This window comes from Amia ocellicauda, chromosome 16 (genome assembly GCF_036373705.1).
Source record: "Amia ocellicauda isolate fAmiCal2 chromosome 16, fAmiCal2.hap1, whole genome shotgun sequence".
In the NCBI taxonomy this organism is placed as follows: domain Eukaryota; kingdom Metazoa; phylum Chordata; class Actinopteri; order Amiiformes; family Amiidae; genus Amia; species Amia ocellicauda.
In genome coordinates this window covers 4,397,873-4,417,569 of record NC_089865.1, presented here as the reverse complement: position 1 = coordinate 4,417,569, position 19,697 = coordinate 4,397,873, and the positions used below count along the sequence as shown (strand labels likewise).

Genomic DNA, 19,697 nt, shown 5'->3' with positions numbered 1-19,697 from the left:
CAACTGAGTTTCTTCAAACCTTTCCTTATAAGCAACAAAATAAAACAAATTCTATTATGCAGAAAATAAACGTGTTGAATCAGTGTAAGATATGCAAAATACTGTTGTAATATTCAGTAAATTAATGTAGGACTACTATTCAATAGTTATTTTGAATAACACTTATTCTAGCGTCTATACCTTCTCCTTTTCCATTTTCTCACCTGGCTTCACACAGAAAAGTGCTGCTATGTGTTAATTCAGTCACCTTCAAAACTATTAAAATACTTTACAGTCATAAAATGTATTAAAGAGAAACTGATTTTATATTTTTCAACCAACCATAATCATATTTAAGGATTCAAAAAGATTATCATTAATGACATTAAGTACGATCATTACTAAAAGTTATTTAACATGGAAAAGAACTGCAACTATCTTAATTTGTAGAATTATTTTGCCAAAAATAAATAAATAATAATTCAAAGCAATAATTTTCTGAACTTTCGAACTCAAAGCGCCCCACCTCACTGAACTTTACACTTTATCCCCGTTATAATAAAGACTTGGACTTCCAGATATATATACTTCCTTAATAGATAATATTCATTGACACAGAGCTAGAAAGCTAATGTTGCTTAACAATTAATTATCATTAACACAGTAATCTCCAAACACAATTTTACAATGCAGCCCAAAGCAATGCTGCAAAAAGACTGCCAATTATAATTTAACCATCAGCTGTCCTGTAATTAAACAAAAAATGGTTTCCTAGTATACCTTTATTTTGTTTTATTCAGAAGTCAATGAAAAAAAGATGTGTGTGTGTGTGTGTGTAATAAATAACACCAGACACCCACAATTTGAAAATATGTCACACTGTTTATATTACACAATCAACTGAAACCATTACAATACAAACTGGTATACTACACAGAGAGCAAAACACTTGGACACGAGTACTTTCAGTCTGAAGGACAGCCAGGGCCTGAGCTAAAATATAAAATGGCTGAACTGTGTTACTGTAGCGTCACTGACTCAGACTTGGGGGAAGACACAATCAATCAATATCCGAAGCACGTATACATTAATTACTGTGCCAATGTGTTCGTGTCCAAAGACAGAGGAGAGAAAATACTAAAACAAACATTAGGCACCCTGTCACATATGCATACTTACTCATAGGTAATGTGGAGGTATTGGTGTAACTACCATGGGCTTTTCATTGAACAAAACATGGTGCAAATTGCACTTCGGTGATTGCACTTCTCAACTAACAAAAAAAAGGAACAAATTCCTCAGTGAGATAACTGGCAGGTCTATACATTTGTGGAAGGTTGACTTACTGTTAGACGGTTTTATAATAACTGTTTTTGGACATTGCAGAGCAGGAAACTTATTACTACACAACCATACTGAAGGATAGACAAATCATTGTACACGTTGGAGAAAAGGGTATTTGCTATAGTACAGACAGGACAATTCTTCCAGATTATTTCTTATGAAGGGATGATATTTATATTACATTGGCAGTATATAGAATTATGGAAGATTTGTTTTCTCTCAACAATTTACAATATACAAATAAAAGTGTTTAATTGCTTAACTAATCAATACAGTATGTATCGGTAGCATTTCTGTCTCAATATATGACGTTCTAATTCATTCCCAAGTAGCTAATTACTTTGCTTTGTTAACAAGGATGGGGTGGTTCGTGTTGCCTTTTAAACGATCCGTCACCATTTCAGAAGGGATATCCAACCCACAGCTCCATGCACAAGTCCTCCAACTTCCACATGTTTTCATTGGATTGTGGATTGTTGAGATTGTGACAGATTTTGTTTCCTTAATCATCTGATCATAGGAGAAAAACAGATACACTTCCATGCTATACTGTTTTGTTTACTTTTAAAAATGTGAACGTGTACTTATAAATAAAAATAACTATAGCTGACAGATATGCTACTTTTACATACAATATTGATACACAATTAATTCCTTTGAATCATTTGTATAGATAAATACTGAGTGTACACCTGCATTGTCTTGGTAAATCCACATTTCATAACACTATCTGAGTGGTATGATTACATCTGCATGCTACTGCATCTCTCTAACGCTAACTGACTGAATTATGACCGGATGGTGTTATTCTGAAAATAGTTTTATTTCACATATTCAAAAACAAAACATAAAACATGCATAAGGAATCTTTCAGAGTAAGGCAAATAGGCCATAAGGAATTCACCCATTTGCAAAAATCCCTGGAATACTTTGTTCACCACAGATCATGAATTGTGTTTCCAGAACAAACTTAACCGTTTCATGAACTGAGAAAGTGGGGGCAAAAGCCTACAATACATCGGACACATTCATGGTATAAAAACAACCATTATGCATTGTAAAGGAGGAAAACAAAGTATATAATATAACAGCTTAGTTCTGCTCTCCTCTTTAGTGTTATACATGGTCACAGTTAAAAATCCTTCACAAGAAATATCAGTTTAAATGTAAAATATATAGAAAAAAAGGCTCTTCAAAAACGGAAAGACGGGTTTTTACAAACAATAGAAAATGTCTGACCTTCAGCAAAAAGACTTCTCTCACAGTTCCCACATTACCTGAGACCCCTAAGTCATTCAATTTATCTTATACACACACGGTAAAAGCACCATTTGTAGATTCAGAATAATTATATTCCATAAAAGAAAAGGTTTTAAAAAAAACGTTTTTATACATATTCAAACAGATCAAAGTTAATTTTAATTTTGTATTTAATCAAACACTGAAATATTGTACACTATGTATACGTGTGTTTAAACTTGCCCTGGCTGTAGTGAGATGCATTTTAGCTACCAGATAAATAGTTTGAAATATTAAAACGGATGTGTAGCGATCCTAAAGGCAAATAAGGGTTTGACACATACTAGGACTTCTAATTAAGCTGATAAATGTCATCTTAACACTTAATAAAACCGATGTGACTGACAAGACAGCTTTATGAGCTCTAGCTGGCATCACAGTAATGTTTTCCTGTTATTTCCGTCTGTACTTGTTCCTTATCTTGCACGTCTAGGTTCCTCCTTAAAGTTATTTTCCTTAAAAACGACGGCTCAATGAAAAAGGCTTCTTAAGAGTTTAAAGGAAAGCATATTAGCACTGCACAGTTTATGAGATTAATAGAAAAGGACTTTGAAATAACACTGAACTCAAATCCGAAAGCAGAAATTAAACAGAAGGGCATTTTAGCCAAATACTAGCTCAACATTTCCCATTCTGCTGGATGAATTCTCCAGTTTTGTGAGCTGCAAATTCGCTCCAAGGAACTTGGCTTTAAGAAGTCATGTCAATCTCTTTTTTTAACAGCAATGGCTCATATGCCAGTCCAAGGGGAAGCCACACAGGAGAAGACAAGACATACTCTGATACAATATGCAAAACGGTTCAAAAATTAATAACAGGAAAATGCAGGTGATTTACAGTTCTTCCTCAAAAGAAAACAAAGACGACAATCCATCAAAAAACAATATCAGATTCAACAAAACACACAGAGATCGAGAACACGCCCACGATTAAACACATTATTGCCATCAAGCGTTCCAATCCGAATCTATTAATTTCCGTTACATCACTGGAGTGTGGTGGGTTGGTACAGAGGTAGATGACATTTCAAATACATTTGTATCAGATTTCGAATTGTTCCTGTGCTCCAGTTTGCTACTTGACACTCAACGTGTGGGATTCTGTGTCTGCGGGTCGTAAGTCTATCAATAAGTGCAATTCCCAGGTCACACGTCACATAACGCACCAGGATTGTACCTTCCAAAGGACAGGAGGGCCAATCGGGGTATGAACGGTCTTAACTGTGCTGTGTTTGAGTTGTGGCATCTTCTCTAGCATTACAAAATAACATCTTAGTGTTGCTCAGGTCCGATAACAATTCAAGGGATGGCCTTCACTCATTACTCTTCACTACATCTACATTTCTGTTCATCATGATAAAATATAATACCTCTTTATTCATATTAGACTTCTTATGTACAGGTTCTGAATATTCCAAACGGACGACAAGTAAACGCTTCTGATAATTCAGCTTGACATTTTTGGTAGTCGTACCAGTTCGATTATTTACACGCGGCTTACCTCTCGGTACACCTTTCGCTTAGCCAGCATCGACCGACAACGGACAAATATAAAACGATGGATTGTTTTTGTGCTGTAGTGTTCCACGAATGCGTTGCGTTTCAAGTGGTCTCCCCATTTTGTGTTTTTTTTTACGTTTACATTCAGAAAGACAGGTCGGTTCCTCCACAGGTCGGCCGCGGATTTTCTTCCACGTCTGCAGACGCGTGTACCATTAAAAAGTTAAATCTAAAGAAGCTCTGAATGAGGAGCAAATCAGAGAGCAGGGATCAATTGTCTGAATTTCATATGAAGAAAAAGATCAAGATAAAAAGAGGCACTGGAAAATAACGTTTCCTTCAGTCTTCTCCAGGATTGTCACGTCGGATTGTATTCTTACCGAATCTGAGAAGAAAGTGATGAAATAATATGTTACGGTTTGATTTTCCATTGTTTTCAATTCAATTATTCATTATTTTATCAAAACAAAACAATCAGAAAAACAAATAATATTCAAGAGATAAAAAGCAAAAAAACTAAATCAAACAATATGTTGTGCCAAGAAAATGCTGAGAAACCTCTATTCTTCAGATGTTTGTATTTGATAAACAGGAAGTACATTTTTTCTGGCTTTGCAAACTGTAACACGGTATGAAAAAATACATACACTAATGACCCTGTACAAACTAGATCCATATCTGAATTCTGCCATCAACAACAGGTCTGAAGCTACGGCAAATATTTAGAGGATGTGCGTGTCCACATTTCCTATTCCCATTGATTGAATTATAGTCAACTCTCAACAGATGTTCGGTGATTTAGATATAATTAATCTTCATGTGCATGAATTATAACTCCTTATACTGAAGTCAACAAAACGCCACGAATCTCAGACACCAAATAATATAAGAAACCTTTAACAGCAGCTGTGTTACATGGATGAAAACGGCATGGCTGAGAGAGAACACATTTGCATTTGAATTCATAAAACATGCAAAGGAAACATGTCAAAATAACTGTCTTCAAGGAAGTTCAGAGAGTGTTGACGGAACAGATAACTTTGGAAGCATTTTGGATTGAAAGGCCAAACTGAATACCTGTAGGAGATTTCCTGATCCTGTCAACATGATTATGTTCTTCAAAACGGGGAAACTACAATCAAACTGACCCGAAAGGTGTGATCCTATAATACTTACACCTCTGGCTTATGAGCAGCAGCTGGTGGCCTCATCCTGAGAGACGCCATGCATGGGAATGAGGCTCTCACTCTGTTCGCTGTCCTCCGGGGTTCTGTGTAATATACGACACCTCTTTAACTCATTAACACAACTACTGAGGCCAAAACCAACTCTCGCTCCTTCTAAGCTCCTAGAAGTCATCAAAACAGAAAGAAACAATTGTATTGATTATAAAAGGTAATCATTTAAATCAACTACTGTCCCCTGGGGAGCTCTTTCATTTAAGAAACTGAAATTGCACGTACAAAACGATAAACTGCAACATTAAGTGACTTAGGAATGGATACTCTTAATACTTGAGTTACAATAGCTTAAAATTGATAACTTTTGTTTCATTTTCATATTTTCGATTTGTTTAAATCCACTACCAATACTTGTTGTGCAATCAATACTAGAAACCTAAGGGTCTTTGTGAATTTGCCTTATTTTATTACGTAATTAAATAAAATTCTGTTGAACGTTTAAACTCAAAATATCTGACAGGACACAACCGATTAGTTTTCAGGGACCTCAGTGAGAGTTAATTAAGGGAATATACTCCGACTTTTGGATTTCAGCAAGACTGTCAAACTCCCGTATTGTTTTACCAAGACTAATTAGTGTATTTTAATGATCTGCTCATTAATTAATTAATTATAACTATATAAAAATATGAAGGCACAAAAATAGTTTTAAAAGAGTCAAATGAAACGAGTGAAATGACAAATCAAGGCACAGGATATTCACACAAAAATAGCAACATGCACAACAACATACTATTCATTAGAAAGCACCGTCCTAATTATGAAATTAACAATCTAGAGCAAGAGAAAAAAACATCTCTTAACGAGCTCAAACTCCCACACGCGTCCGTGCCCTCTCCCTACCGCTGGATCCGATGTTTTCGACAGATGAAGGCGAACACCCTCCTGACTCCCACCATCACGGGGTCCCAGTTATTGTAGTGGCACAACAGGGTGGCAATGAAGAAGGACAGAAACACAGGAATGGCCCCGGCAAAGAAGAGCCAGGAGAACCGCACCTGGGAAAGACAGAAGTCACGTCAGTCTGGTCGTCCGCCTGTGTGATTTCAAACGACAGAAATTAAGAATACGAGATGTTCCCTTACCTTCTGCATGCACATATCGGCTATAATGGACAGAGGGATGGTAAGGCTCAGAGCCAGGGTGCCAATCAGGGATGAGGTGAGAAAGCATCCCCTAAACAAGGAAAACAGATTATAGCACCCAGACTAACAGACTGCCACCAGGCAGGTCATTTCAATGTGAAAGTCTACACTGTAGCTCTACTTCTCAGTGCCCTGTTACTTAAGACCCGCTACAAAACTTAATCCTAAAAACCGTCTTTAAAAAGGCTCGTTTGCAGTTAAACAAATCCATCCGGAGAGTCCAAGAACACTAGTTTCAGTGAAAGAACAAAGAGCTGTGCACCACTAACGAAGAGTAAAGTCATTAATTTCTACCTTAATTGGTCTTTAGGAGCTGGCAATGGCGCCGACGCCGAGGGAGCAGCTAGCATGTCTTTTCAGAATTTATTTTAGTGCCACTATTTTCTTAGATACCGTAAATCGTATTAATGATCGGGGGGGTAAACGGTAATATTATATAGCTGGGATTAATAAATAACAATGGGGTTGGTTCAGATGTAGAAACTATCTTCTGAGAAGAAAATAAGTCCTTTTAAAGAATTTAGTTTTAATGACACCCAAACAATGAAAGAACAAGCTAACCGCTTTAAAGATTCATGTGAGATGAGTGAGTTTAAACGCTACTCGAGTTGCAAACTAAATTATTCATGACCATTTCCATTGTGTTAAACATCCGTCTATGAAACAGGCCTTTTCCAATAAACAATTCAGTACAGAATACTAGGTTGTGGTCCTTAATGAAGGTCGACTTGGTTAATCCCACTGTTGACACCAATGTACCATAATTACATCAGTGATATACTGTTAATAACTAATCAAAATAGTGTATGCATCCAATTTGCATCATTTGACATTCTAGTAACCTGAAAAGAAACTGTGCAATGACAACATAGATATACTGGCACAAAGAGAAGTAACGTTTCCAAATGAAAAGGCTTTTAGGTAATTTTTAAAACCACTATATGCTGAACCTGGGTCATATATAACTAGACGGGTGACAAATTAAAGGAAAAACCTGAATAAATGAGTGGAGGAACATAACGAATGCAGATGTCTCCAAACTGGTGCTCTGAATTATACAATTTAGCAATTAACAATGCAGCTGTGGCATGTATACAAATGCTGAGCAGACCAAGTTGACCTTGATTTTGGATCAAGATGGCAAGAGGAAAGAATCTAAGTGACTTAAAAGAGGGGTCATTATTAATTATGTGAATCATATGCTATGGCCTTCACAGTCACCAGATCTCAACCCAATTGAACACCTATGGGAGATTGTGGACCAACATGTTAGACAGCGCTCTCCCCCACCATCATCAAAACCCCAAATGAGGGAATATCTTTTGGAAGAATGGTGTTCATCCCTCCAGTAGAGTCCAGAGACTCGTACAATCTGACTGAGACACTTTATGTGGGTTTTCCTTTAATTTGTCAACCTACTGTATATGTGTATATATATTACATTCTTATATAAATGCAAGCTTAATGAAATGTTATGCTGAAGAACAATTTACCATAGCCATAGAAACTCTGAAAGGACCGTTCCAATCAGACCGTTTATGATGATATACATCCAAACGAGCTTGCTGGGTAATTCGAAGACCTCAAACCCAGTGTAGTGCAGCAGCAAAAAGCCTGGCCAAATCAGCAGTAGGTTAAACAGACCAACAAAACCTAATATGGAGAGGGACACAGAGAAAAAGAAAACCCAAGATTAGAAATACAGAAACAAAAAATACATTCTCGACATATTGCCGCCAACATATCACTCAATTATTAGTCTAAGCGTATATGTGACCATAAGCTTTCAGACATCCAAGGACAGATTGTGCGTCTGCGTGTATGCAGGAGAAAGGCTGTGAAGTCCTTCGGGGTCTGACAGGAACCAAAGTAATGATAAACATTGTCTTCATCTCCTTGATTTGATGATTCTTATAAAAGCAATGTGCAATGTGATAAATGTGTCATAGAAAGGGAGGAGAAAGGACGAGTGCCCACATTCGTTCCAGATTAAAATGCGCAGTGAAGACCGGCGTCTCAGAATTATGAATCAAGGATGGGGGGCGAAGCACTGATATTATCGCAGCCTCCGTGTGTGCAATCAGAGCGGCAGACATCTTGAGAGAAGAGCATCGTCTACCAGTTGAAAACGGCCCAATTAACTCGGAGAATCAGCTTAAAATAGTCCATGTCAAAACCACGTCCCCACATGGGACTCGATGAATGGAATAAAATTCAGCACTCAGTTCAACGGTCAAAGCTTCCCAGGGCGACAGGTATAAAGACACAAAAGCACAAGTTTTCACAAGTTTCCCAGCCCTAATTTCAAGAGGTGTACGATAGGAACGTCAAGCGATTCAGACGGATGAAATCCCAGTGTGGTTAGTCTGTGGAAACCAAAGGCTTGGCCTAGAGGCTAGTCCGCCCTCGCAGACTGGCTTTTCTCCCTGCGGAAGGAGGGGGAAGGCAGATCATTGCGTTCTTGCAGCAAAGAAGTCATTCCCACTGTGGCCGATTCCAGGAAGAGAGACACACAATAGAAGAGAGTCAGAGACAGTGGAGGGATTCGAAATCGGCTGCACTAAGGCGCGGAGACCCGCTTGGTTCTGATAATGTCTTAAACATGGACGATACAATACGTGTGACTATCAGTACACGTTCAGTTGAGAAACTAACATCCTCATCCTCCAAGAGAGACATTTCCCCCAGTCTTGTGAGATAAGTAAGGCTGGAGAGCTTAAAACCATCTCAGGACACATTAGATAGTCTAAAAGCACACGAGGAGAAAAAATGTCTTCCACTCACAATGTCTAAGTAAAATTATCTGATATATAAAATACTATACCGACTTCTTAACAATCTAAACACAAACAGAGCTTATAATTAAATGACAAATTCTGTTTTCCTCCTCTCATTTTAGTCAGTAGCAGGTGCTTATCAATAAAACAGGCTTAACCAAAGACGGGACGAACCGAGGTATCCCAATGTGAAAAGATGCATCTTGGTCTATCAGACTGCAGTGACACTCGAGCATCTGCAATATTCAGCACTGCTTCTGTACTTAGTAGCTGCAAGTATGAAAAGTCACAGATTCACTGAAAATATAATTATAAAAACATACCATTGGCACTTTGTGGAAATGAATAATTGTCAAGTAGCTCTCCGCTGTGGCGACCTTTATAACCCTGTAAATTCCACCATAATTAAAACTCTTCGTGATTGCGCGGGGCACATGAGAAAAACAGATTGTGACATATTCGTGATACAGCAAACCCAGAGCACTTATCTCAAAGGGGAATACTAACTCCGGCAGCACTCTGCGTCTGTGGGAGGAAAGTTTAAATCACGCTTGTTGTTGGTGGAAAACAAGAACTTTTGTGGGATAAGTGAAATGGGGAGAAGAGGAGTTTAGGAGTCCCACCACACAATATCCTCAATTAACTAACTCATTTAATGCTTACAACTAATCTTTTATCAAAGAAGAGCAACACAACATATATATAAGTATTTGACACTCAGTTTTGGGATTTCATAGATTTAATTTTAATGCATCCTGCTCACTTTCTAAACATCTCAGATTAGCCCTTTTCTAGTTTAACGGATTTAAATAGTTGTACAGACACCGAGGGACATGTAAAGTGAGTCCCCAGCAACCTGCAAAGCACTCTGGGATATATATGTTAATAATAATCATCGCCGTCATCCGAAATACTTCTCTTCCCCCAATTATCGAAGAATAGGATTGGATTAGTGTTCGACTCACCGAAAAACATGGGTATATCGAGTTTATCTTCCCGATCGACTTTTCTCTTAATCATCACGATGTACACGGCATAGAGTACAGCTCCCATCAGCGACCAGAGGGAACCTTCCAGAGAGAGGATAGAGAGAGAGAGGCAGCAAACGGAGAACTGGGGAATAACTGGCACAGTCAGAAAAACCTCACTTCTGTTAAAACTCTGGGGTTTTGTTGTAGCAAAGGTCCACCTAACTGCAGCCCGAGCTGCTGTCTGCCCATACATCTTCTTTATCAGCAGCTCGCCATGTGGTCCGAGGCACAAGACCTGCAGTGTATTGAGGTTCGCTGCTATTCTGTCTGGGAGGGAAATCAATTATCGCATCTGTGCACCTAGCGCGGACTCCTGAACTGCCCTTCCCACAAACATCTGGGATACATCGTTCAGACCAGCTAAGATAAACAGCCGCGCTCTGTAATATCATAAAAACAACTGCATCTATGGTCTGTGTTTCATGTCAGAGGCCGTGACACGCTTTGAACCCTAGTTTTAATGATAGATTTTACGTTTTTGGGCAACAAATATGAACCTGTGCGTCAGATCTAACGATCTGCGGGTAAAACAAGCCCACGTTTCTGCAAGAAGCTTTTCGTTTATTTTTCTATATATTTTTTATTGTTGTGTTGCTTTTATCCACTCTCTTAAAGCATCAATGAATAAAGACCTTATTCAAACGTATTGTATATACTTTTGTAAGATTTTATATCAAACCACAGAAAAGTTTTTCCACCTCGTTTTTTTTTTTTATCTTCAGACTTGTCCTTGGCAGATGTCAGCTACATTAATGTATTTTTTTTAATCATGTGGTTTGGATTGAAATCTGACAGACTGCCAGAGAGAATGTAGCGCTACCTGATAACGAGGCCTGCTCCCATTTACGTCTATTACTTCAAAGCACTTATGTTTTATAGTCAGGGTTATAGACTTGGATTTAAATTCTCTCACGTTGGGCCAGTTCGGAGAATATTTCCCTGCTGTTAAATGTTACTGCTCTGATAATGGAGCAATGGGATGTACAAGGGAAATCAGGAGATTTATAGAAAGACTTGCGATTTTATTCTGCATCTGATACACATGTTTTGCTGTTTTCTTGTGTGTAGAATTAATACATAATTATACTACAATATATACATTATTAATACCAGGTCTTGTGAAAAAACAAAATACTTCTATGTCCCCACTAGGGGGCACGTGTTCAGATCCAATAAAAAACAGGACATTTATTGTAATTGTATTTCATATTAAGAAACCAATTATGATGATGAAATCCTGTTAGACAAGTAAATGGGGCAAAAACCAGTTCAGATGTTCAATTTCAATGAATAAATAAGTTACCTATTGTGTTTGTCCCTTCCGAACTTGACAAACTCACAAGCGCAACTCCACCAATACTGGAAAACAAAGAAAAAAGTCAAGTTTAATACTCTTACAACCAGTCAGTAGCTTTACAGCCTAAAATGAACAAAACGTCAAATAAAAAAGTGCTTATGGTAATAAACTCAATTTATGGCCACAATTCGGGCAAACAGTTTTTTTATGGGTGTCATTATCGTAGGATATATAACAGGATGCAGGATTTGTATAGTGACAACTGGAAGGAAATCAGTCCATTAAATTCACCTAAATTTAGTTGGTCACCTGCACTATTTAACTCCGGAATGGAGGTCCGGCCCTCATCAGACATGAGGTAATATCCGTGGAAGATCCCCAACGCGGCCTTCTCACAACAGATTATCCTCATTAAGTCCCTGGCATTACAGAACTGCACACGTATTTGGGCAGCACTGAAAGTGTTTTTGCACACCTTGCATATTATGAAATGTCATTTGCCAGCTGGAGAGACGGATGGAATTGGCTTCCCTCTAAATCATGATTCGATGCTATTCAATCTCAGACGGAGCACATGGCTCTTCCGAGTGGGTGTGTTATGTTGCGTAGAAACCTATTCACATCAATGCATGAAGTATCTATTATCGTATAAGCGTGTCTACTTTACCATCAATAAAAGGCAATGTATAAAAGCTTTACCAAGACACTGTAAACAATAAAGAAATGAAAAGGAAGGACTCCCCCCAAGGACATAAACCCTTCTTTGTGGACAGCATCCTGAAATTCAGCAGTGTTTATGTCTGTCAATACCACAAATGGAGAACTTTACTCTCGGCCGGTTTACTCACCTCAGAATCACGGCTAAAAGCTTAGAGAGCGTAAAGCGGTCACTGCTGTTGCTAGGGAACACCGCTGCGAGAATCAGAGTGAACAGACCTGAGGACAGAGAGGAGCAGGCTGCTGTGTTGATTTGGAAAGACAGGCCGGAATTTAAAAATATGCGAGTCTGTATCCGGTGTAGACGGTGTAATGAAGAGCAGAGTAACAGCCCAGAGCGCTGCGATCACGGGACTCACCGGAGGTGGACGATAAAATGTTCACGATGGCGACCTGTGTGTCGGAGAGCGCTTCTTGATAGGAGAAGTTAGCTAGGAACCACTGAAAGAAGATAGATATTATGAAAAACTAATCTTATACCATATCATTGGTCCTATAACAATCCAATTTAAAAATGTCCACATTTTCACACAAGTATATCATCTCATTATCTTGTAAACACTAAATTGTGGCTGGAAGTGAATCTTGAGCTATAGTGGGTTGGTGGGTGCTATCCATACTCCCAATTAGCTCCCAATTACTTAATTGAACCTTTAATTGAAGTAATTTGCTTACATTTGACTTTTTAAACTGTGTAACTGATGAAAAAGGTTCCTTAATAAGAGAAGTTCCTTATACAATTGTATACTTAACTTAAAACCCCTACTGTTTAAAATAACGAAAAGGCTCTGATTTAGGAAATTATTTGTTCAATTAAGGGTTCAATTAAGTAATTGAAAGCTTGGCTGGGACAAAATACCTAATAGTATTCCTCTCCGTTGTCCTTTAAGAGAGAAGACGATGCATACGTATAGTCTCTCGCAAGCTGGGTAGTAATGCATGTCTCATGGACGGTGTGCATGTGAGGACACTCACCACAAAACAAAAGAAGAAGCTGATTTTTGCCACCTGCGTTACAGTTAACTTGCCCACTGCTTTCAGCATCGATTCGTGGTCTTTTGCTGCCGGGTAAGACATCCGTGAGAGTTTAGCCTCCAACGCATGCGTGGAGGGAAGCTGCCGCACCTCCATGATGTTGCTAAATCGAACGCGGGTCTTTTTAGAAGCTGCAGTGGAAAAACACACATTGACTTTTTAAATAGATTGACTAGTATCTGTTACACAACAATTTCAGGGTAAATCTTAACACATAACGGCTGGAGGATCAATGCAAGTATTCCTGCCAAAAACAATTGCGTGTGATAAAGCAGGTTTCACTCAAGAATGCTCATCTATAGTTTTTGTTTTTTTTAGTTTTTTTATTGCCAAAACACAATACAACAGGTTAATTTTTCCATTGCATTATTTAAATTGACAAATAAATCCCATCACATTTAAGTTTAAGTACACCATAAATCTCAGCATTATTCAATATCATTAGTGTCTAGAGTTTATACAGACACTATCACATAACACACAATGAAATGGTTTGCAGGGTCAATGAAGTTTCAGTATATCTGCAGGTTAGAACCAGTGCAATCTCTCTCTCACTGTAGTGTTTGATTGCTCTAACGAAGCCATCCATCGATTAGTCTGTGGTGCAGATACAGATTTGATTTGCACACCGGCCTATGTTTATCGAAGGGGAACTTATCTGTGACTCAGATTCAATCGGAGCTCAACATCTCCACCTGCTGTGAAACCCTAGAATATGTTCTACAAAATGAAAGCTTGTGAGAGCAAACTGTAGCTTCGTGAGGGTGGATAGAAAGTGCACAGAGATGATAAGGAAACAGCCCGATACAGCGAGGGTCCCACAGAGGCCCTGAGGGCATATGTTGCTCTTCTTCACGGGGGCACAATCTTAAAAGGATCTCTCCATACTCACATGCTTCAGAGTCACTGCTGGCGTCGCTAGCTTTCTCCGTGGGCAGGTCTGGAAACCTGACAGGAACGTAAAGCGGCTCACTCTGAGAGGGAGAACAATACGTTTCACGCTATTTAGCAGGTCTACAAAAAGACACATCACAGTCAAGGAGCCACAGCCGTTTCGATATCACGCATCTCGCGTTCTTTTCACCCCACAACTGAACCGGCTTTTAAATGTCGTTCAACAGATCGGCTTCCACTCAGTGCATCGCTTAGGTTCCTCACAAAAACACGAAACCCTCACATCATCACTCATTTAAATCATTCTCAGCGCCTCTCTGTGGATCTGTAGGTATTCCTGTGTGAGTTCCCTAGTTAGAAGTTCCCTTTTCGTTGCAGTAACAACCAGCAAGAGAGAGATCAATTGGTGAACACTGAATTTGATATGTTAATGAACTGAGACACGGCATTAAAATGTAAAATCTTCTATCCATGTGTTTTGGTGGAGAAAGAGAAGTGAGACTGTCCGGGAGGAGCGGTGGAATGATAGAACGCCAATCCAGTCCATTTAATCAAACCGCAGAGCGCTCATTTCAGCAAATGCCGTACATGCATCACTGAAGAATGACATGACAGGGGTACAGAAATATTTAGTTAGGCTGACTAAACTCGCGCTGAAAGGAAAGCTTTTCATGTAGTCACTGCTGACAAGAACAGCAGGAGGAGACATTTATCCTCTTCCTTCTTCAAATACAAAGTGGCCTAATTTACTTTTTCGTAATCAGCGCAAGAAAAGCACTGCGGTCGCCCCGTTTTCTGGTTATCCTGACGGAAAACATTACAAAGTGTTCCTTTGAGGTAAAACTTAAAGAAATTGCATAAAAATAATTAAATAATGTACAGAAACGGATTATGGGTAAGGGAAGGCATTGCATTTAACTGTAACAATAATTTACAGATCTCAATTGGTCACATTATGTATTGTACAGAAACACAGACAGATTTGACTAAGACAACTAAATATACCTGCAAAATATACTGTGCAATGAATGATACGTGATTCAAAACAGTACATAACTCTGTACTTACTAGGGAGTTGTTTAAACCATTATCAGTTGTGCATGCTGTGAAGTATCCCTCTGCATCAGCAAACTGTAAAATAAATACATACATAATATATTAGAAGGGAATATATACATAGAAAATGATATGTATCAGAAGGGAAACAGATACATATGTATGATTGTATAGTTTTTGACATACAGTTATTCGGACAGTGACACAATTGTCATCATTTTGGCTCTGTACGCCACCACAATGGACTTGAAAGGAAACAATCAAGATGTGCTTTAAGTGTAGACTTTCATCTTTAATTTGAGGGTAAATCATCCAAATTGGGTGAATGGTGTAAGAATTACACCTATTGGTATATGTGGTCCCCCCACTTTTAGGGGCTCAAAAGTAATTGGACAAACTAACATAATCATTAATTAAATTGTGAGTTTCAATACTTAGTAGCAAACTGAAGGCAAAACGGCCCAAGAACAAGCAGGAACTAAAGACAGCTGCAGTGCAGGCCTGGCAGAGCATCACCAGGGAAGAAACCCAGCATCTGGTGATGTCTATGGGTTCAGACTTCAGGCAGTCATTGACTGCAAAGGATTTGCAACCAAGTATTGAAACTCACAATTTAATTCATGATTATGTTAGTTTGTCGAATTACCCTAAAATTGGGGGGACCACCTATAATAATGTGTGTAATTCCTACACCGTTCACCCAATTTGGATGTAACTGCCCTCACATTAAAGATGACAGTCTACACTTAAAGCACATATTGATTGTTTCCTTTCAAATCCATTGTGGTGGCGTGCAGAGCCACAATTATAACAATTGTGTCACTGTCCAAATATGTAAGGACCCAACTGTATAGGCTACATATGTACTGGAAAATCTTCTTGTCAACAGTGTGAGTAAAGCACCATTTGAAACCTCTTCATCTTGATGCAAATTGTCAGATAAAAAAATCAAAATCTTACAAACGCTGCGTGTCGACCTCGGAAACCCCTGGTGCACTGCTGCCTCCACGGCTTCCACACGAGGAACCCGAGCAGGTATAGGAGGAACATGGTGGTCTTTGCAAAGGTACTGAAGAAAGGCTTTTTATAATCTTGTTCCTTGAATATGTACTAGAAGGAAAGAGGGGGAAAGATATGATTGAACCATTTGCTCCAAGAACATGGAACTATTCCGCAGTCTGTTAACAGAATTTCAAAAAGGGTTGCTTTCTTCCAACACTCAGGTTATGTCCGACTGCAAAACATCACTGCAAGACGGCCTGGCTTTATTCAGGTCGCTGACCTACCCATGAATTCTCACTTCATTTAGCATTTCCTGTGATTTTACAGCAAGTGAAAATGCTTCCTTCCTTTCTGTTTTAAATAACTGCCCACTTCCTCTCCTATTTTAAAACCATACAATTAACAAAATATCTTTATAATATGGCTTATTCTTAGAAACAAAGTGAAATGCACTGTACTATACTACAGCACTGTAGACTGTACCTCAGCTGCATCGGATATCCTTCCCAGACACTGACAAGAGTGCAAATAAATATATTCAGAGAAATAAGGTGGAAGGCTCTAGTGAGACACTGTGTTATAATCTTGATGAAGACTATTCATATTTTTTATGGTAAGAGAGGGAATAGAACATAAATGCAAACTTTTTACTGAAGGATATCTTTTTTTAAATGCCATTAGTCACTGGCCAATAACCACTGAACAATTTGGTCTAGCTAAGTGTGTTATTTAGAGAGAGAGAGAGAGAGAGATACCATGAATGCCTAACATACCGATGTGAGCTCTGAGGAAGCCACCCAAATTACATCCACAAGCAGGAGGATGACAATACCAAGAGCCATGCGTCGCCGCTGAGCTGAAGCATTGCTCTGAGAGCTCATCCGGTTCATGATAAAAATCCAAACCATTGGGATACTGCAACATGAACGATGTACCGTTAGGATGCGGTTAAACTGCTACTCAAACATAAGAGTGGCAATGTCTTATTAGCAACACACAAAAAGGTAATTACGTTTAAATTTTTACTAAATACATCAATGAATAGTGACAACAATCACAGTATTTTGCTACACTGGGAAGTGTACGGCAGGACAGAGGGAAGTTCAAAGAATAAAAAGACATGCAACAGACTTGGGAGAAAACATTCTGAATTATAGCTTTTAATTTTGGATGTAGGCTAAATGGCATTTTCTCATGGTGTTTACCTGTTTTGGTCAGATACAAGGATCAGTCAATAACTAGCCACCTTGTCAGGCTATTGGGCAGGAATCTGAAAAATATGGTATAATCTACAGTTATTATTAGTTATTTTCTAAATGAGATGAAACTGTAATCTGACAGTTACTGCCAAAAAGGTCACATAATGTTTATGAGATTAGGTTACTGCTGCTGCCAAAATGAGCTCATTATTTGATTGTTAATCTAAGTATTGTACAGGCATAAACACAAGGCCTTTACTAAAATGACCTGCGACTGCAACACCGTTCTGAATGATCCAAGTGGAGCTTCTATTACAGAGATACAAGTTAAACTCTACTAATCAAGATTAAGAGAATTTAGATGAGATGACCTATGTTCTAGAATATATACGGGACTCAATAGACGAAAGTTCCGGGGGTACATTCCAATGGACAACAGATAAAGAAAAAAATACTACACCTTTCTTCTGACAAGGTGACGGCTCCCCTTGCTCTATCAGCCAGCTGTCAACGTGTGAACTAGTAAGGTGACGTTGCAGACAAGGTGGTGCATCACAGTGACCTATCCTGGACTGAAACGACAACGAAAAACAGAGGAGTCTATTTATACATGAAATATAAATCGGTGAAAGTCAAGGCAGCCACACAACATGAATTAAGGGCCTTGAAGGCTTACTCTTCTGGTGTCCCATTGTCTGCACCGGGGCTTTATGAAACTGTAGCAATAGCTCGAGCGGCTGGCAAGACCCCAAAATAGCCATTAAGTTGTTCCACTGATGTAAATACCCATGCTTGGTCTGAGGGCAGCATCTGTATTTTAACATGTAGTCGGTGACCCACAAAATGCATAACCAACAGGTCTTAAAGTGTCCGTTATTTAAGGCACACAATAACAGAAAATACACAAAGCCCATCGCTGCTCTTCTTAGAAACTGAAATAACTGTGTATAACTCATAGAGCAGGAAGGCAATTGAACCAGATCTTTGGTACATTATATAAGTTTACATCTGCATAGCATAGAATTGTTATGTATGCAGTACATAGCCACATTATGTTGTGTTTAACCCTTTATATTCCTAGGCTAGTAAGAAAATTACATAACTAAATACATAAATTGGGTGGTTAAGACAACAATTCAGTATTTCAAATGTTGCTACACCTAGACTGGTCCTAATTTGGCTACAACACACTGGGTTGTACAAAACTTAGAGAAGACTCTAAAATGAAAGCAACAAAGCACTACAAAACATAGAGCTATAATTGGATTTGGCAAAAGAAGTACACAATATATGAATCTAAATAACAATTTCAATTTAATCCAAAGACTATGAAAGTAATATCTGCAGATCTGATGCAGTGATACGGCTTGTATTGATAAAATTAGGCCAGCAGACACACAAAGCCCAGTCAGTGAAACTTATGCTGCAGCTCGCCTGGTACATTAATATTTCATTCACCACCTGACACCAAAGATCCCCAGTATGACTCAATAAAGCAACAGACCACTCTCCATTACAGCAGGACATTACTCCTGAAACTTTTCATTATGAATTTCCACACTTACTCATATTGTTAATGATTAGGGCAATTAAAGAGATGGCGTTCGCTACTATTTGCAACAAACACAATCGACGTGGCATTAGTTTCTATACGCAAATAATAGTTTCAAAGTAAAGTTGATATGCACAAATAACGACCAGGATACGAGCGTGTATGTGCACTAACACTGACACATGCATGGAGGTGCAATGCATATGAGGACGCAACGATTATATCTGTCTTGAAAGTCCAATCTGACACCCCCAGGTCAAAATCCAGGTTAGAAAACTGTACAACACGGTTAATCTACCTGTAGGATACACCACGACAATGCACAAACTCAAACACAATATGAGCCCTTGGCGTGTATTCAGATATAAACTAGTCATTCCTGTTACAAATCGTCCAGCTAATTAACAATTGCAAGGTAATGTAACTAGGCTACCTGGCTTATTTATCTACCTGTATGGCTGTGCCAGCGGGACATATTTCCATACACTGAATGCTGTCTCTGTATTGTATCACTATATGAATCGTCACGGTGCAATAGTCTTTACAGTACCTGTTTGTGTAGAATAAATACCTCCAACCTCAGCCTGTAAACACTGACACCCTCTGACCCTCTACGTTCCTTCCTGCTCA

The 19,697-nt window shown here is 38.7% G+C and overlaps 1 protein-coding gene across 2 annotated transcripts; it reads right to left on the bottom strand.

The window, feature by feature from the left end:
• Positions 1-841: 841 nt before the first annotated feature.
• Positions 842-19,697, bottom strand: LOC136711340 (solute carrier family 35 member F5). 2 transcript variants are annotated; one of them, XM_066687512.1, is made up of 17 exons: positions 19,618-19,697; positions 17,976-18,087; positions 17,522-17,586; positions 17,090-17,231; positions 16,275-16,424; positions 15,327-15,389; positions 14,257-14,338; positions 13,305-13,495; positions 12,689-12,770; positions 12,461-12,548; positions 11,619-11,674; positions 10,250-10,354; positions 8,001-8,160; positions 6,448-6,538; positions 6,206-6,360; positions 5,298-5,391; positions 842-4,506 (listed from the first exon to the last, which is right to left on the bottom strand). In XM_066687512.1, the coding sequence occupies exons 4-16, from the start codon at positions 17,222-17,224 to the stop codon at positions 5,307-5,309; spliced, it is 1,443 nt and encodes a 480-aa protein (XP_066543609.1). In that variant the 5' UTR covers positions 17,225-17,231; positions 17,522-17,586; positions 17,976-18,087; positions 19,618-19,697; the 3' UTR covers positions 842-4,506; positions 5,298-5,306. The 2 variants fall into 2 exon arrangements, with proteins under 2 accessions (XP_066543609.1, XP_066543610.1); XM_066687513.1 differs by lacking the exon at positions 17,522-17,586.

What these genes read in the sequence shown, in the direction of transcription:
- LOC136711340 (XM_066687512.1), bottom strand. Translation starts at nt 17,224, where the DNA reads ATGGTTTGGATTTTTATCATGAACCGGATGAGCTCTCAGAGCAATGCT. An exon ending in ATGGTTTAAACAACTCCCTA is followed by an intron (nt 14,339 to 15,326) that starts GTAAGTACAGAG and finishes TCTCCCTCTCAG; the next exon opens with AGTGAGCCGCTTTACGTTCC. An exon ending in CGAAAACATCGGATCCAGCG is followed by an intron (nt 5,392 to 6,205) that starts GTAGGGAGAGGG and finishes TATATTACACAG; the next exon opens with AACCCCGGAGGACAGCGAAC.